We start from the raw sequence: 13,255 nt of genomic DNA on the forward strand, positions 1-13,255 counted from the left end.
ATGGCTTCATTGCGACAATTATAATGTCAATTGCCATGTTTTTGTCGTAGATCATCTTTGATCACTTTGCATTTACGTGGAGGAGCATTCCTAGAACTAATCCGCGTGGTGCTTTCTAACAAAAGCTACGTGGCATCTTGTGGACCGGTCTAATGTGTCCAAAAGTAAAGCCTTCCTTCCAATCAACCATTAAAGCGCGCCAACCACACAGACGGTTTAAACTCTCCGACCTTCTCTAGCTTCTCTCTATCCAAACCCGGCAATGTCATCCGGGTCAAGTTCTCTAATGTGGTTCCGGAAGGGCCTCAGGATCCACGACAACCCGGCCCTCGAGTACGCCTCCAAAGGCTCCGATTTTTTATACCCGGTATTCGTGATCGACCCGCACTACATGAAGCCCGACCCGGACGCTTTCTCACCCGGGTCATCGAAAGCCGGCATGAATCGGATCCGGTTCCTGCTCGAGAGCCTTTCGGATTTGGATTCGAACCTCAAAAAGCTCGGGTCCAGATTGTTGGTGCTCAAAGGTGAACCCAGCGAGGTCCTCAATCGTTGCCTGAAGGAGGTAATTAACTCTCTCTCTTCCCCCACTCTCTCTCTACAATTTCTAATTTTTTGAGTTTATTTTTTACTTTTGGGTTTTTGGTTTTGGTTACGTTTTGAGCAGTGGGATGTGAAAAGGCTTTGCTTTGAGTACGATACAGAACCATATTATCAAGGTGTAGATGTTAAAGTTAAGGTATGCAGGTTTGGATTCTTGTATTTGGAAATTATATTATAATACCCGTGTAAAATTATATGATTGATTGTAGAAAAGCTTGAATCTTTTGTTAAATGGTGAACTTACACAATTGTATGCTAAAATCTCGAACGGGGTACTTTAAGATGATGTTAATTAGTGATGTTCTGGTAACTGGAAGAGGTTTTGTTTTGTTGGTATTGACAGGGGTATGCATCTGCGGCTGGCATTGAGGTTTTTAGTCCCGTAAGTCATACGCTCTTCAATCCGGCGGATATTATACGAAGGGTGAGTTTCTGAATTATTTTGTTATTCTTTTTGTTAGTCAGAATTTGAGAGTGTTTTTAAATGCTTCTTTGAGGGGTCTGGATTTTCTTAATTTAAGTACTGATGATTGGTTAAATATATTTGTTGCCTTGAAGAATGGTGGCAGGCCACCTTTGACTTATCAATCATTTGTGAAGCTTGCTGGGGATCCCTCATGGGCATCGTCCCCTCTTTCTATTACCCTTTCTTCACTTCCTCCAATTGGGAGTATTGGAAGATGTGAGATTTCAGAAGTTCCAACAGTTGAAGAACTTGGCTATGAAGAGGCACAACAGGTTTGGAGGAGTAGTTTTTTCAATGGCACGTCGTTAGCACCCCTTTTCTTAAGGAAATACTTTCGTGCAGGACGAACATCCTCCCTTTAAAGGTGGTGAATCAGAAGCCTTGAAGAAGTTACGAGAATCAATTGAAAAGAAGGTGCAATGCAGAACTTTCTTTTGGACATTTATTAGGCTTTACATCCATGGCTTGCTGTGATATGTCCTTAGCAACGACTATATACATCAAGTCATGTATGCTAGGCTGAACCAATTTCCTCACTGTTCAGCCAATGAATTATTGACACTCTGGTAGTGCATATTCTTCTCCGTGATGGCTATCATGAACCAACATTCTTCCCTTTGGTTTTGATGATTTTTACCTGGTTCATGGATGCCTATCTACTCTTGTGATTTTATTGTAAATATTGGTCTGCAGCTGAATTCAACTTGTTAGGATGTCAATTTTGGTGTCTGAGTCTTTTTGTTCCTTAATTGGTGTTGTAGGAGTGGGTGGCGAATTTCGAAAAACCTAAAGGTGATCCATCAGCATTTATAAACCCAGCAACTACTGTTTTATCTCCTTACTTGAAAGTGAGTTGGAATTAACACGTTTTATATTTCTTTGAATTGTTTGAAATATAAACTGTCTTGGCAGTATTTCTTACTGCTTGATACATTGTTTTCACCTTTTTTTTTTTTTGGTCTTTGGAAGTTTGGTTGTCTCTCTTCAAGATATTTCTACATATGCCTTCAAGATTTATATAAAAATGTAAAAAGTCATACTTCACCACCGGTATCTCTTGCTGGACAGGTCAGTCATCCTCAACCAGTTATATTGTATCTTGGAATTCCTTATTCTAGCTTTAGAAATTTGAAACAATGTCTCAACCCTTTTAGTTATTATGGCGAGACTTTTTCTACACGGTTGCATTTGGCACTCCTAATTTCGATCGGATGAGGGGAAACAAAATATGCAAGCAGGTAAACTCATGGTTGGTATCCAATCTACTTCTATAACTTCACTCCTTTTCTGTATTGTTCAGAAATCGTTATCCTTATATAGTAGGATACTATTTAGACAACTGACATTTATACATGAGAGTGAATGATACATTATGTTGAGAGAGAACGACAAATCTAAATGATAGGGTTTTTGTTAGAAACACTGGTTTATTATGTGTTTGTGTGATAAAACCTTGTAAATCTCTATATAGTTATCAAATGCACTGTACTTTTCAGCAGTAAAGTTAATCACATATCTTGATAAAACGAGATGATTTTTTATCTTCATGAAACCGATGAAGATGAAGTATCTGTTTGCTTCTGTATATGTAATATATCTTTGGCGACTGATAATTCTTGTAGATACCTTGGAATGATGATGATGAACTGCTGCTGGCTTGGAGGGAAGCTAGAACAGGATTCCCTTGGATTGATGCCATCATGATCCAGGTTGGTCTGTGGCATGGTGGAACCAGTCTTCTTAGATATGATTATATTAATTCCCCTTGTATTCAAATTGCCTTTTTCTTCTTATTTAGCATTCTATTTGGTCCATGTATGTAATCTGTTGTAGCTCCGTAAGTGGGGTTGGATGCACCATCTAGCACGACACTCTGTTGCATGTTTTTTGACTCGGGGTGATCTGGTAAGGATTCCCATTACTCTTCTCGTCCAGTAACCTTTATTCAGTTTCCTAATAGTATATTTCATTTCTGATACTATTTGTTTCTGCTGTAGTTTGTTCACTGGGAAAAAGGCCGTGATGTTTTTGAGAGGCTTCTGATTGATTCAGACTGGGCAATTAATAATGGAAACTGGCTATGGCTATCATGCTCATCATTTTTCTACCAGGTGTGAAGCATCTATCACCATTATTTGCTAGTTCTTATAGAGTTGCATATAAGTTGGGAAGTGAGTGACATCTCAGCTTTTAAGATATAAATGGGTTCTTTATATTTTGCACTTGATTGATATATGATTGGCAATGACTGTTGATTTCAACATAGACATATAATACTGTGCTAATGATGATACCTTTTCTGGATACATGAGTTGTGATTCTAACGGTGAGCATTCATCTTAAAACTAAATGTGAAAGGTTGTTTTGGTTTGAATATATGTATAAATGTTTATATGCAATTCCATCTTTCACATAGTGTAACGAAGTAAGCTTTGTGTGATTGGGTGCTGGGATTCATGATTTTCTATTGTGAATATTGATGGTTTTGCAGTGATGTTTAGTGACCCCTTGATGAAGATTTTTTCATTTGAATTGTTTCCATTCTGACCAGTATAACCGCATCTACTCTCCAACCTCGTTTGGAAAGAAGTACGACCCAAATGGGGATTACATTAGACATTTTCTCCCCGTACTTAAAGGTATGTTTACATTCCTCTCATTTCCTGCATATTCACTATGCTGACTACACTGTCTTGCATGAAATGTATAACCAATTTTCATTTACCAGAAATGCCGAAGGATTACATTTATGAGCCATGGACGGCTCCTGAAAGCATTCAGAAAAAGGCAAAGTGTATAATCGGAAGAGATTATCCAAAGCCAGGTCAGTTCTGTTAACCTTCTGTTTTGCAGTATGATCAGTGCTTAAACCGGAGATTAATATGTCAGGTTATGTCTGAACTATATACTCATGGAATGGATTGTACTTTTACCTGTTGCAGTTTGAATAATCCCGTCCTTTTTCCTTTGTGAGAATGAATGCAAAATGAGTACTATTATGGAGTATTTGGAGGATGAAAGTTGTCGAATTTTGGTCATGTGGGGAATCAACCCATGGTTGAATGCCGCGTTGCAATTTTTTTACAAGATTTTATTCTTTTGGTCATGGGGCGATACAGAGGGTTTTTAGAGGCCTAAAAACTTGGAAGACTCTGATGAGATTTGAACTTTGAATAATTTAGAAACACAGTATCTCTATCTAACTTCATTGCTTATGTCGTTGTAGTTCTTTGTTTTCTTACTCTGCACCTATTTGTATTTCAGTGGTTGCTCACGATTCTGCAAGCAAGGAGTGCAAGAGGAGAATGGCTGAAGCATATGCATTGAACCAGAAGTTCACTGGCTTGGTGAGCGAAGAAGATTTAAGAAACTTGAGGAGAAAACTGGAGGAGGATGAAAAGCCCGAGGTAAAAAATAAACGGCAAAGAAAGCTAATTGGCTGAGGGCTAAATCGAATCTTTGATCATTTGATGGCAATCCTTGCATTGCAAGACGGTGATAGCATGAGTTGTAGGAATAGAACTATCTACTTAAGCAGCAACATTTGGTGCTAACCGTATCAGTTGTGAAATTTCTGATCCTAGGACTCCTCTTTCAACGATCCCGGCATCACAGCATCGTGTGAATATGGTTTGCCGTTGTGCATGCCAGACTTCTTCATTCGACCCTGTTTGGTTACATTGGAGAGGATCGATACATCGAATGATTGATAACTCCTAATCCTAACCCTTTTCTCCGCCATGCCTCGCCACTAGGAGCTCTTTAAGGGCTCAGTTTGTCAGTTTTTGTTTCGACTGGCATCCCATTCTGTGTTACACAATCAAGAAGTTGATGTGAAATAAATTCTCTCTTTACCATGCTTTTGGCATGTGAAATATGTACCAAATTTCACACGAGTTAATTTTCTGATGTGCAGTCGTCAATCGTTGATAAGTGTAGCTCTTACAATGGAGCCTAACATATTTACAACTGCCATCTGCATGTTTCAATGTCTGAGGCTCGAGCCATGTCGAAACATGCAGATGGGGCTTAAAAGATGTACGATTGCCATCTGCATGTTTCAATATGTGTTGCTCTTACAATAGTTCATAATCGTATATATTTACTTATAAAAACTGTTATTAGCACTCAAAATCTCTTTTTACATCCTTAAAAGTGGGTTTTTCCATTTTTTTTTCTATTTATAAATAAATTTTAAGTGCAAAATAAGATTTTTAGAGTGCTAATAATAATTCTCTTACTTATTAGTAAAGTTTTTTGGGTTTGGACGCTCGAGCTACGTCGGTAGTCCGACCTTCCTCGTAGAAAAAACGGATCCCTTGTATTTAATCTCACCCAACCCCACATTTCTCATGCCTCTTTTGAGTTTGATGATACGGACGCTTGCTAACAAGATTCTACTTAAATTTGGTAGGTTTTCAAAAGTTTAGGGTTGTAAATGAGCCAGCGCGGAAATTGAATGTCATTGTGCTCAAATTTGGCTTGTGTAATTTTTCCCCAGCTTGAGCTAGGCTTGGCATGCTTCTTATACGAGTTGAGCTCGCTTAAATTTTTCAAGCTTGATACAGAGCTCGAGCTGTTTCGAGCTATTTTAATACTAAGTTGGTTTGATTGCGTAAATGTTTTACCCCTTGGTAGTGCATGTTAGTAAAAGAATCTAAACTACATATTAATAGAATTCTCTTTGTCAACCAAAAAAGGGTGAAACTATTATTTAGTCTACTATCAATTCCTACGTTCTCTCTCACTTTCTTTCTCTCTTCTTCAATTTCAAAAGCAAAAATAAAAAATTTTATACACACATTCTGTGTGGGTGTATACTAAAATTTATAACATAAACAACGCAACACAAAATTTTCAAACATGCTACTTGAAGTAGAACCCAATAGCAGGTTAGGTCATCCCACGTGGTTTCTTTAGAAGTAAAAGAAAACTGGAGGATACAATGTTTCAAAAGCAATATTTCAACACCTTATCTTCATACAAGGAAACATCTTGCATAAAATAAACGTATAGCAATATCTTACCTCTACAAAGTTTTGAAGTAGATACCAACACAAATGAACAATTCTGCAATGAGCTTTGGTTTTTCAAATTCTGTATGTGATTTAAGCCACGATTTAAAGGTCTCATTTGACTATTTTCACCACATTCCACAGAAAAGAAGAAACCTTATTAAACTGTCATTTCTAGGTTTATCTTTTTGTTTTGTTAGTTGAATGAGTTGAATTTGTGTCTCTAAATACGTATTAGACAAGAAATAGGAAAAATATTATTCTTGTACCACATTTAATTAGGAGTTGATGACATGTATTTTTCAACTTATTACTACATCTCAAGCTTGAATGATCGAGCCGAGTTCAAGGTTATTTTGAGCTGGTAAAAAATTTTCGAGCTGCTCACTGCCAACCACGACCCAAACCTGGTGCGAGCTCAAAGTGTTTTGAACCAGTTTACCGTCCTAAACAAGTTAGTCAAACTACTTTCATAAAGAATGAGATCATATGCATTGAAAGTTGTACTTACGTAAGGTCAAATGATATCCAAATATTATAAACCTCTTTATGTTTAAAAATGCTCATCCTTGCGTCGGGTCCAACTGCTCTACCCAAGTTTCTTTCAATTGGGAAGAAATGGCTAAACAATCTTCATTGGAAACCTAACCAATAGTCCATTTTACCGAAAGTAAAAATGGCAGGACCGTAAACATCCCATCCCAAATTGGCAAATTCCAGCACGTGCACACCAACTTTCCCACGTGCGAGGTGAATCCTTACCCGTATAGACCCGGCTCCATCATCCTTTCTTCCGGACAAACCCGAAGACCCGTTGGACTCCTCCCACCCAGCCTCCCACCATTTTCCCACCCCTAAACAAATCCCCATTTTCTCGAGAAACAAACAGAAAATCATCACAAAGGGAGATCAAAAGATCCAATCTCTTCGTCTCCAACACCAAAGGGGTGGCCTGACATCAAAACACACTCACCACCACAACAATCAGAACCATGTGGCGGAGACTGCTCTCTTCCTCTCAGCTCAGAACCCTAACCCTAGCCGCCGCCGCTCCATGCCGATCGGCTGCTGGACCCGCCCGGTCTCTCCTCCACAAGCCCCTTCCTCTCCTTCCTAGCTACTTCAGCACCACTGCCGAAGCTGGTAAGCTCTTCTTCTTCCTCATTGCAAACGCTTGTTTGTCCTCTCAGATCTTTGTCCGATGAGCGGGATTTTGATTTGAGTGTTTTGTTGCAGCGACGACTGGTGTGAAGAAGGTTGAGGACGTTATGCCCATTGCCACTGGCCACGAGCGAGAGGAGCTTGAAGCTGAACTTGAGGTAACACTTTTTTTTAATTAATGTATGATTTTGATAAATTTTTTTTTTTTTTTTCTGAGGAGATTGTTTGACTGCTGAGAAAATGTAGGAAAAAATGAGTTATTGAGGGAAGTGACAAATTGTACCTATTTCTTTTGTATTAACTTAACTAGTTGAAATCTGATCGACGATTTACACTTTTCTGTGTCATTTTCATTAACCAATACGCGATCGTTTATTTTGGGTTTTAGAAGTTTGATGCATTTTCTTGATCTTTTTCCCCAGGGAAGGGATGTTCTCGAAATCAACTATCCTGTTGGTCCTTTTGGCACAAAGGTCAGTGCTATCTCGTGAAATTTAGATTGTGTAACGGTTTGAAAAGTTATCTGTCACTTGATTTGTGGAGCCTTCTGCTATATGCTATATGACGGTCAGCTAGAAATATATCATGTGGAACTGGAAACGGATTATTCCTGTAAATTGCTTTAGGAATTTCGTTTTGGGTTCTGTGCTTCACACGTACTTGAAATGCATTTTTTTTAAACACAATTGGATTTCACAGTAGCAGAATCTAATTAATATTTAAACATTTGCACCCATTTGAGCATAACTGGCATTTTGGTCACATTTACACCCAATTGTTGGGTGTAATACATTGTGAAAATGGAAAAGCTAGGTACTTTACTTTTACCAGTGTTCCAGAAGTCCCTGCCTAGGCGCTAGACGGCTGGCCACCGCCCTGATTAATCTCTAGGCATTTTAAAAATAAAAAAGGCCACCTAGACTTGCACAGCACCCTGCCTAGCCGCCTAGGTTGACATAAGCAGGCTAGGCAGACCTAGGTAATGCCTAGGTTGTCTGAGTGGTTTTGTGACTTTTTTTGCTTTTTATTTTATTTATTTAAGAAAATGGCTTAGGGTCGCGACTCTCACTTACAAAGAAAATAGATAACTTCCATTTTTCATTTTATGTTTTCAATAAATTGTAAGATACTTGTTGGATACATGGATGAACACTCATTATGTGCTTGTTCCCCATTTTTTTTACTTTTTACTATGTTCTTGTACTTTATAATTTATATATCATTCTATTTTGCAATTTATGTTTCTCAGTACAATTATGTATAGTTTTTTAAATTTAAGTAAAAACTCATTTGTAAGTTATATAATAAATTTAATTAAATATAAAAAAAAACCGCCTTGGCGCCCGCCTAGTCCCCTACCCGCCACCTGATTAGCACCTAACGCCTTTTAGAACGTTGACTTTTATAAAATAGTTTCACTTCTTCTATTTAAGCATATTCTTTTATTAAATAAAAAGATATGCATACCTGTTAGTGTTAATTTTCATAATTCCTAATTGGACTTGTCTCCGCATATTAAGATTTTTACTTTTGTAAATAATAAATTATTTACATGTACATTGTTCTGGGTTGAACTAAGGAGATAATATAAAAAGTTAAAAACTGAAACCTCAAAGCATCAAATGTGGTAGTGGCTTAAATGGACCAACCAATAGGGCTTCAGTTCAAAGTTCAAACATCTACAATCTGAGGCACATATCAAAATCATATTTTTGGAGTAAGTATAGAAGTCATTCTACTTTAATTCTGGTTTTGTAGCTAAAGACCAAGCTGTTTCTTGGTAATGGGTTTGGACTGGACTGGACTGATTGAGTCTGGTTTCCGGAAGCCATGCAAATGAATGATCCAGGATTATGCAATAGGTTATTTCAAATTTGTGTGGGAGGTTCAAGTCCTGACAACTTTAGAATACCAAAATAAAATAAAATAAAATGATTGTTTGTTTTTGGTAAGGTTGCTATTTGGTTAAAGTTTATGCAGCCCTTTTAAGTGCGATATTGATTGTTGTTGTGCTAATTTGTGGTTTTTTTTTTTTTTTTTTTTTTTTTTTTTTTTTTTGAAGAGAGAGGGAGGGAGGGAGAGAAAGGGGGAGGGGGTGTTGAACTAGTTTTGGAGTATACACACGTACTGTTTTTGTAAAACATATAGTTGAGCACCATCACAATTTTCTTTTCAGATAAATTAAATGAACGCATACTTTGTATAATTACATAATGTAAGCACTGTTTGGTACCACTCTTTCTTAATTTTTGTAAATGTCCCTAATTTGTCCCAGTTTGGCTCTTTACAGAGCAATGCTCAATTTGAGTCTATCGGGCATGGACTGGAAGAGAAAAGAGTACTAATTGTTTTCATATATTTGATTTTATGGTGGAATAATGAGAATTGTTTGTCTCTGAAGAAAAATGGAAACGAATCTGGATTTGATTTTTGGTGGCGGGAAACTGAACTAAATCAGTTTCTATCCTTATCGTTAGGTTGCAATTTATATGTTCGTAACATTCTTTAAGGGAGGGAGAAGGATTACTTTACTCTTGATTTTGCCACAAATGTTTTGATGTGTATACTTGTCTCTAATTTTATTATAAAAGGGGGAAAGAGATTATAAAAGGGGGAAAGAGAGATGAAATTGTAACTTACGTATTTTTGGCTTTTAGGAAGAACCTGCGGTTGTCAAGTCCTATTACGACAAGAGAATAGTTGGATGCCCTGGTGGTGAAGGCGGTGGGTACTTCTATCTTCATTGTTTCTCTTCTCTCTGTGTGCATATGTATTCTTGCTCACTGAATCTTGTAAAAAAAATCTTTTGGATTATGTTGCTATCAGTTTGATGTTTTTTTTTTTGTCGGTATTTTAATTGCAGAGGATGAGCATGATGTTGTGTGGTTTTGGCTGGAGAAGGGCAAGCCGCATGAATGTCCAGTGTGTGCACAATACTTTGTGGTAAGTGGAGGCTTAAACTTGATGAGATAATTTTTTTCTGCTCCCTGATCTGGACCGGAGGGAAACAAATCTAAATCCAGACATGGACTTCTACGTTGTTACATGGATTATGATCCAACGGCATGTGGGTCTACGTGAAGACACGTGCACGTGTGAGATGGGTCGGGGGACTGCAACTCCACATGGTGTGATGTCATGGAGATGGTAGCTCTAGAAATAGAAGAGTGTTTGAGCTCACGGGCATCTATAAGCTGAGCTTCATAGGTTCATATCTACTATGGTTGGAACAACTGGTAGTGTTTTGTTCCACAACCTTCATTATTGAAACGCTAAAGATGGTAGAGTCAATCAGTTCCATGCAACGCAGGTTATGCGTGAAATACTTCCAATCAAATCCTATAGGGAATCATAATGTTCTTACATCATTTTTCGTTGTTCATGCAGAGCTGCTTATTTGCTGCAAGTTATGCAGAAATGATCTAATTTATTTCATCTGATACTTCACAGCTTGAAGTTGTTGGACCCGGTGGATCTCCAGACCATTCCGATGACCATCACTGATTTGAATTGACCCAAATTCAGGGGGAGATGGAGATACGATATCCAGTATACGCTGCAGTTTTGACTTTCAAAATTGGAAGCCTTCTGTTTTTGTCTGGTTGATTGATGTTTAGTTTTGTAATTTGTGGCTGTTGCTTTTGCAACATTTGAGATAGAACCTCTGTGATAATTTAGACACAGGGAACACCAACTTTTGGGAACACTATCGATCCTCTTGTAAGGACGCCCTTCTACGCATTTTCCAAAATAATTGATGGGTATTGCTTGTTCTTTCTTGAACCAAAATTAATTGGTTCAAAAGAAAATTAATCAAATAAAAATTGTCAAAATGCAGAGCCTTCTAATTGATTGACATGGCGTATATGCTGATGTTCCGAGCATACTGAAAAATCTCTTGAATTCATATAAGAAGGATGTGTAGGTGCAGCACTCTCATATAAGAGAGTCCAACGTTGGAGAGTGCCTGCAATCTCTCGGGGAAGCCATGGCCAAACCCTCCGAACCAACTGCCTCCTTGTCGTGTTATTGTCAAGGTTTATGGTCATTGTCACGAGCTTAGGGGTGGCCACTGGAGTACAGAATGCAAGAAGCATCCCCGTCAACAAAATAAGGTTTTGGGATTGAGTTGCGGGTTCCTTTTGAGGATGGTCCGTCATTGTCGTCAGCTGTAAGAAATCAAGGCGTACTCAGGTGCAGGGGGAGGGGACCTGCAGAGCATGTCAATACAATATGTTTATATATGGGATGATAATGTATTGATTTGTGCTCCTGGAGCACTTACGAGCGGAGCTTTCCCATTGACCCTGGCAGGTGCAGCTCGAAAGTGGTTCCGGAGGCTGAGTCCCTGGACTATTGGATCTTTTGATCCGCTCAGCAAGAGCAAGTTATTTATCTCTCAGTTCATGAGTCCATTGTATGGCAAGAAACCAATAACACTTGTTTCCAGACAAGCAGAGGAAGGATGAACTACTGAAGGACTCCGTGGTTCGCTTCAATCACGAGGTTGTGGCTTACTGTGATGACGAGGTACTGGTCAAAGCTCTGATTTCATGTCTGCAGGCAAACCATGGAAATGTATACGAGGTACTAAATCGGGAACTATTGGTTTCCGTTGAACGCTGACCACCCAAAATCGTACATTGAGCTGCTCGACAAAGTGTGTAGACGCTCAATGCTTTTGATCAACAGGTTGAGTAAATTATAGCCAAGAAGCATACTGAACGAGTAGAATCCACACTAGTCTTACATATGCATATGTAAGAATGCTATGTTCTGTGGTTGGCTTATGTTGATATTTATGTTGGTAATCCCACAACGGAAATTTAACAAAACAAATTACGATTTATATACAAATGGTTTCATTCTTAATTATCAAAGGTTTTAAGGTTAAAATTCCACATCCTATGTGCTACAAGTGGTTAAGTTGAGGATAATATCGGCGTTGGACCATTCAGCCTGTCTTTAACCTCCTATCAGAGTAGGTGGGGCATGTTGAAAATCCCATGTCGGAGATTTAACAGAACAAATTACAATTTATATATGCCACTTAGTATTCCTCTTCACTTGTAAGTGAGATGTTTTAGATTTAATTTTTGCCAAAAACGAATTTGAACCAAATTATTATGACTAGCTCATTATGAGATTCAGCCCACTCCCCTATCCTTTAGTACTTAAGATAATATCGAATGTATTAAAAAAATTACGATTTATATTCAAATGATTCCATAATTACACCAAGGACAAGTAAGAATATTTTTTATTCGAACGCGTGACCCAATAAAGTAATTGTTGCGAGTTGACTTGTAATTAGGGTAATATGTTTATTTACTTTTAATAATTTGACTATCATTCAATATATGTTATCTACGTGTTAAGCTTTAAATGTCTCCAAACGCAAGAAAGCAACTCTCAACAGTTAATGCATATCTTTTGACATCACAGGCCCACAATCATATGATACATACCATTCCTGAGTGTTGATGGCTCGGCCACCAAAACGCTTAGTAATCAAGTTTAAGAGTAGTGATTTTGCGGATAACACTCATGGAAGAAAAGAATATTACCGATCTTGATTCTATGAATCAACTAATCATGTGGAATTTGAAAGCCATATATGAGCGCAGACTCGTCAACTGGGTCTAAAGTTTTAGATCCACTTAAAAACAGTGATCTAGGAAAAGTGTAGAATACACAAGCATTATGCCCGGCGCACAACAACAGATTGAGAAATTTGTCATATAAATAAAAAAATATATAATAAAAGTTTTAATACCATATATTTGTGCAAGAAAATGAATTAAAAAAAATCTTGTTTATTTTATCCTCAAAATGAAATTAAAGCAATATTAAAAAAGAAATACATTTGTTTTCAACAACATTACAAATACAAATAAGGTTACATAATATGGCATTCAACTCACTATGTATTTTTTGAAAATAAACTTGCCCCACTAATGAAACCGTTAACCCTAAAAAAAAAAACCAAAAATGTTTAAATGAGTTACAA

The 13,255-nt window shown here is 37.7% G+C and overlaps 2 protein-coding genes across 3 annotated transcripts; both read left to right on the plus strand.

Moving 5' to 3' along the window:
* Positions 1-4,970, plus strand: UVR3 (DNA photolyase family protein). The gene is made up of 14 exons (XM_068447538.2): positions 1-565; positions 668-739; positions 947-1,027; positions 1,162-1,341; positions 1,412-1,483; positions 1,831-1,917; positions 2,039-2,137; positions 2,224-2,307; positions 2,692-2,778; positions 2,903-2,974; positions 3,067-3,180; positions 3,621-3,708; positions 3,798-3,893; positions 4,334-4,970. The coding sequence occupies exons 1-14, from the start codon at positions 263-265 to the stop codon at positions 4,510-4,512; spliced, it is 1,614 nt and encodes a 537-aa protein (XP_068303639.2). The 5' UTR covers positions 1-262; the 3' UTR covers positions 4,513-4,970.
* A 1,955-nt stretch (positions 4,971-6,925) lies between these two features.
* Positions 6,926-11,078, plus strand: LOC137708232 (Rubredoxin-like superfamily protein). 2 transcript variants are annotated; one of them, XR_015958703.1, is made up of 6 exons: positions 6,926-7,227; positions 7,321-7,403; positions 7,668-7,718; positions 9,903-9,969; positions 10,109-10,481; positions 10,696-11,078. XR_015958703.1 is itself a non-coding variant. In XM_068447266.2 (6 exons), exons 1-6 carry the CDS (start codon positions 7,077-7,079, stop codon positions 10,747-10,749), a joined length of 486 nt encoding a protein of 161 aa, XP_068303367.2. In that variant the 5' UTR covers positions 6,926-7,076; the 3' UTR covers positions 10,750-11,078. The 2 variants fall into 2 exon arrangements, 1 of the variants encoding a protein (XP_068303367.2); XM_068447266.2 differs by having other exon boundaries at positions 10,109-10,188.
* Positions 11,079-13,255: the final 2,177 nt, after the last annotated feature.

This window comes from Pyrus communis, chromosome 17 (genome assembly GCF_041283825.1).
Source record: "Pyrus communis isolate YQ-2024b chromosome 17, ASM4128382v1, whole genome shotgun sequence".
Lineage (NCBI taxonomy): Eukaryota > Viridiplantae > Streptophyta > Magnoliopsida > Rosales > Rosaceae > Pyrus > Pyrus communis.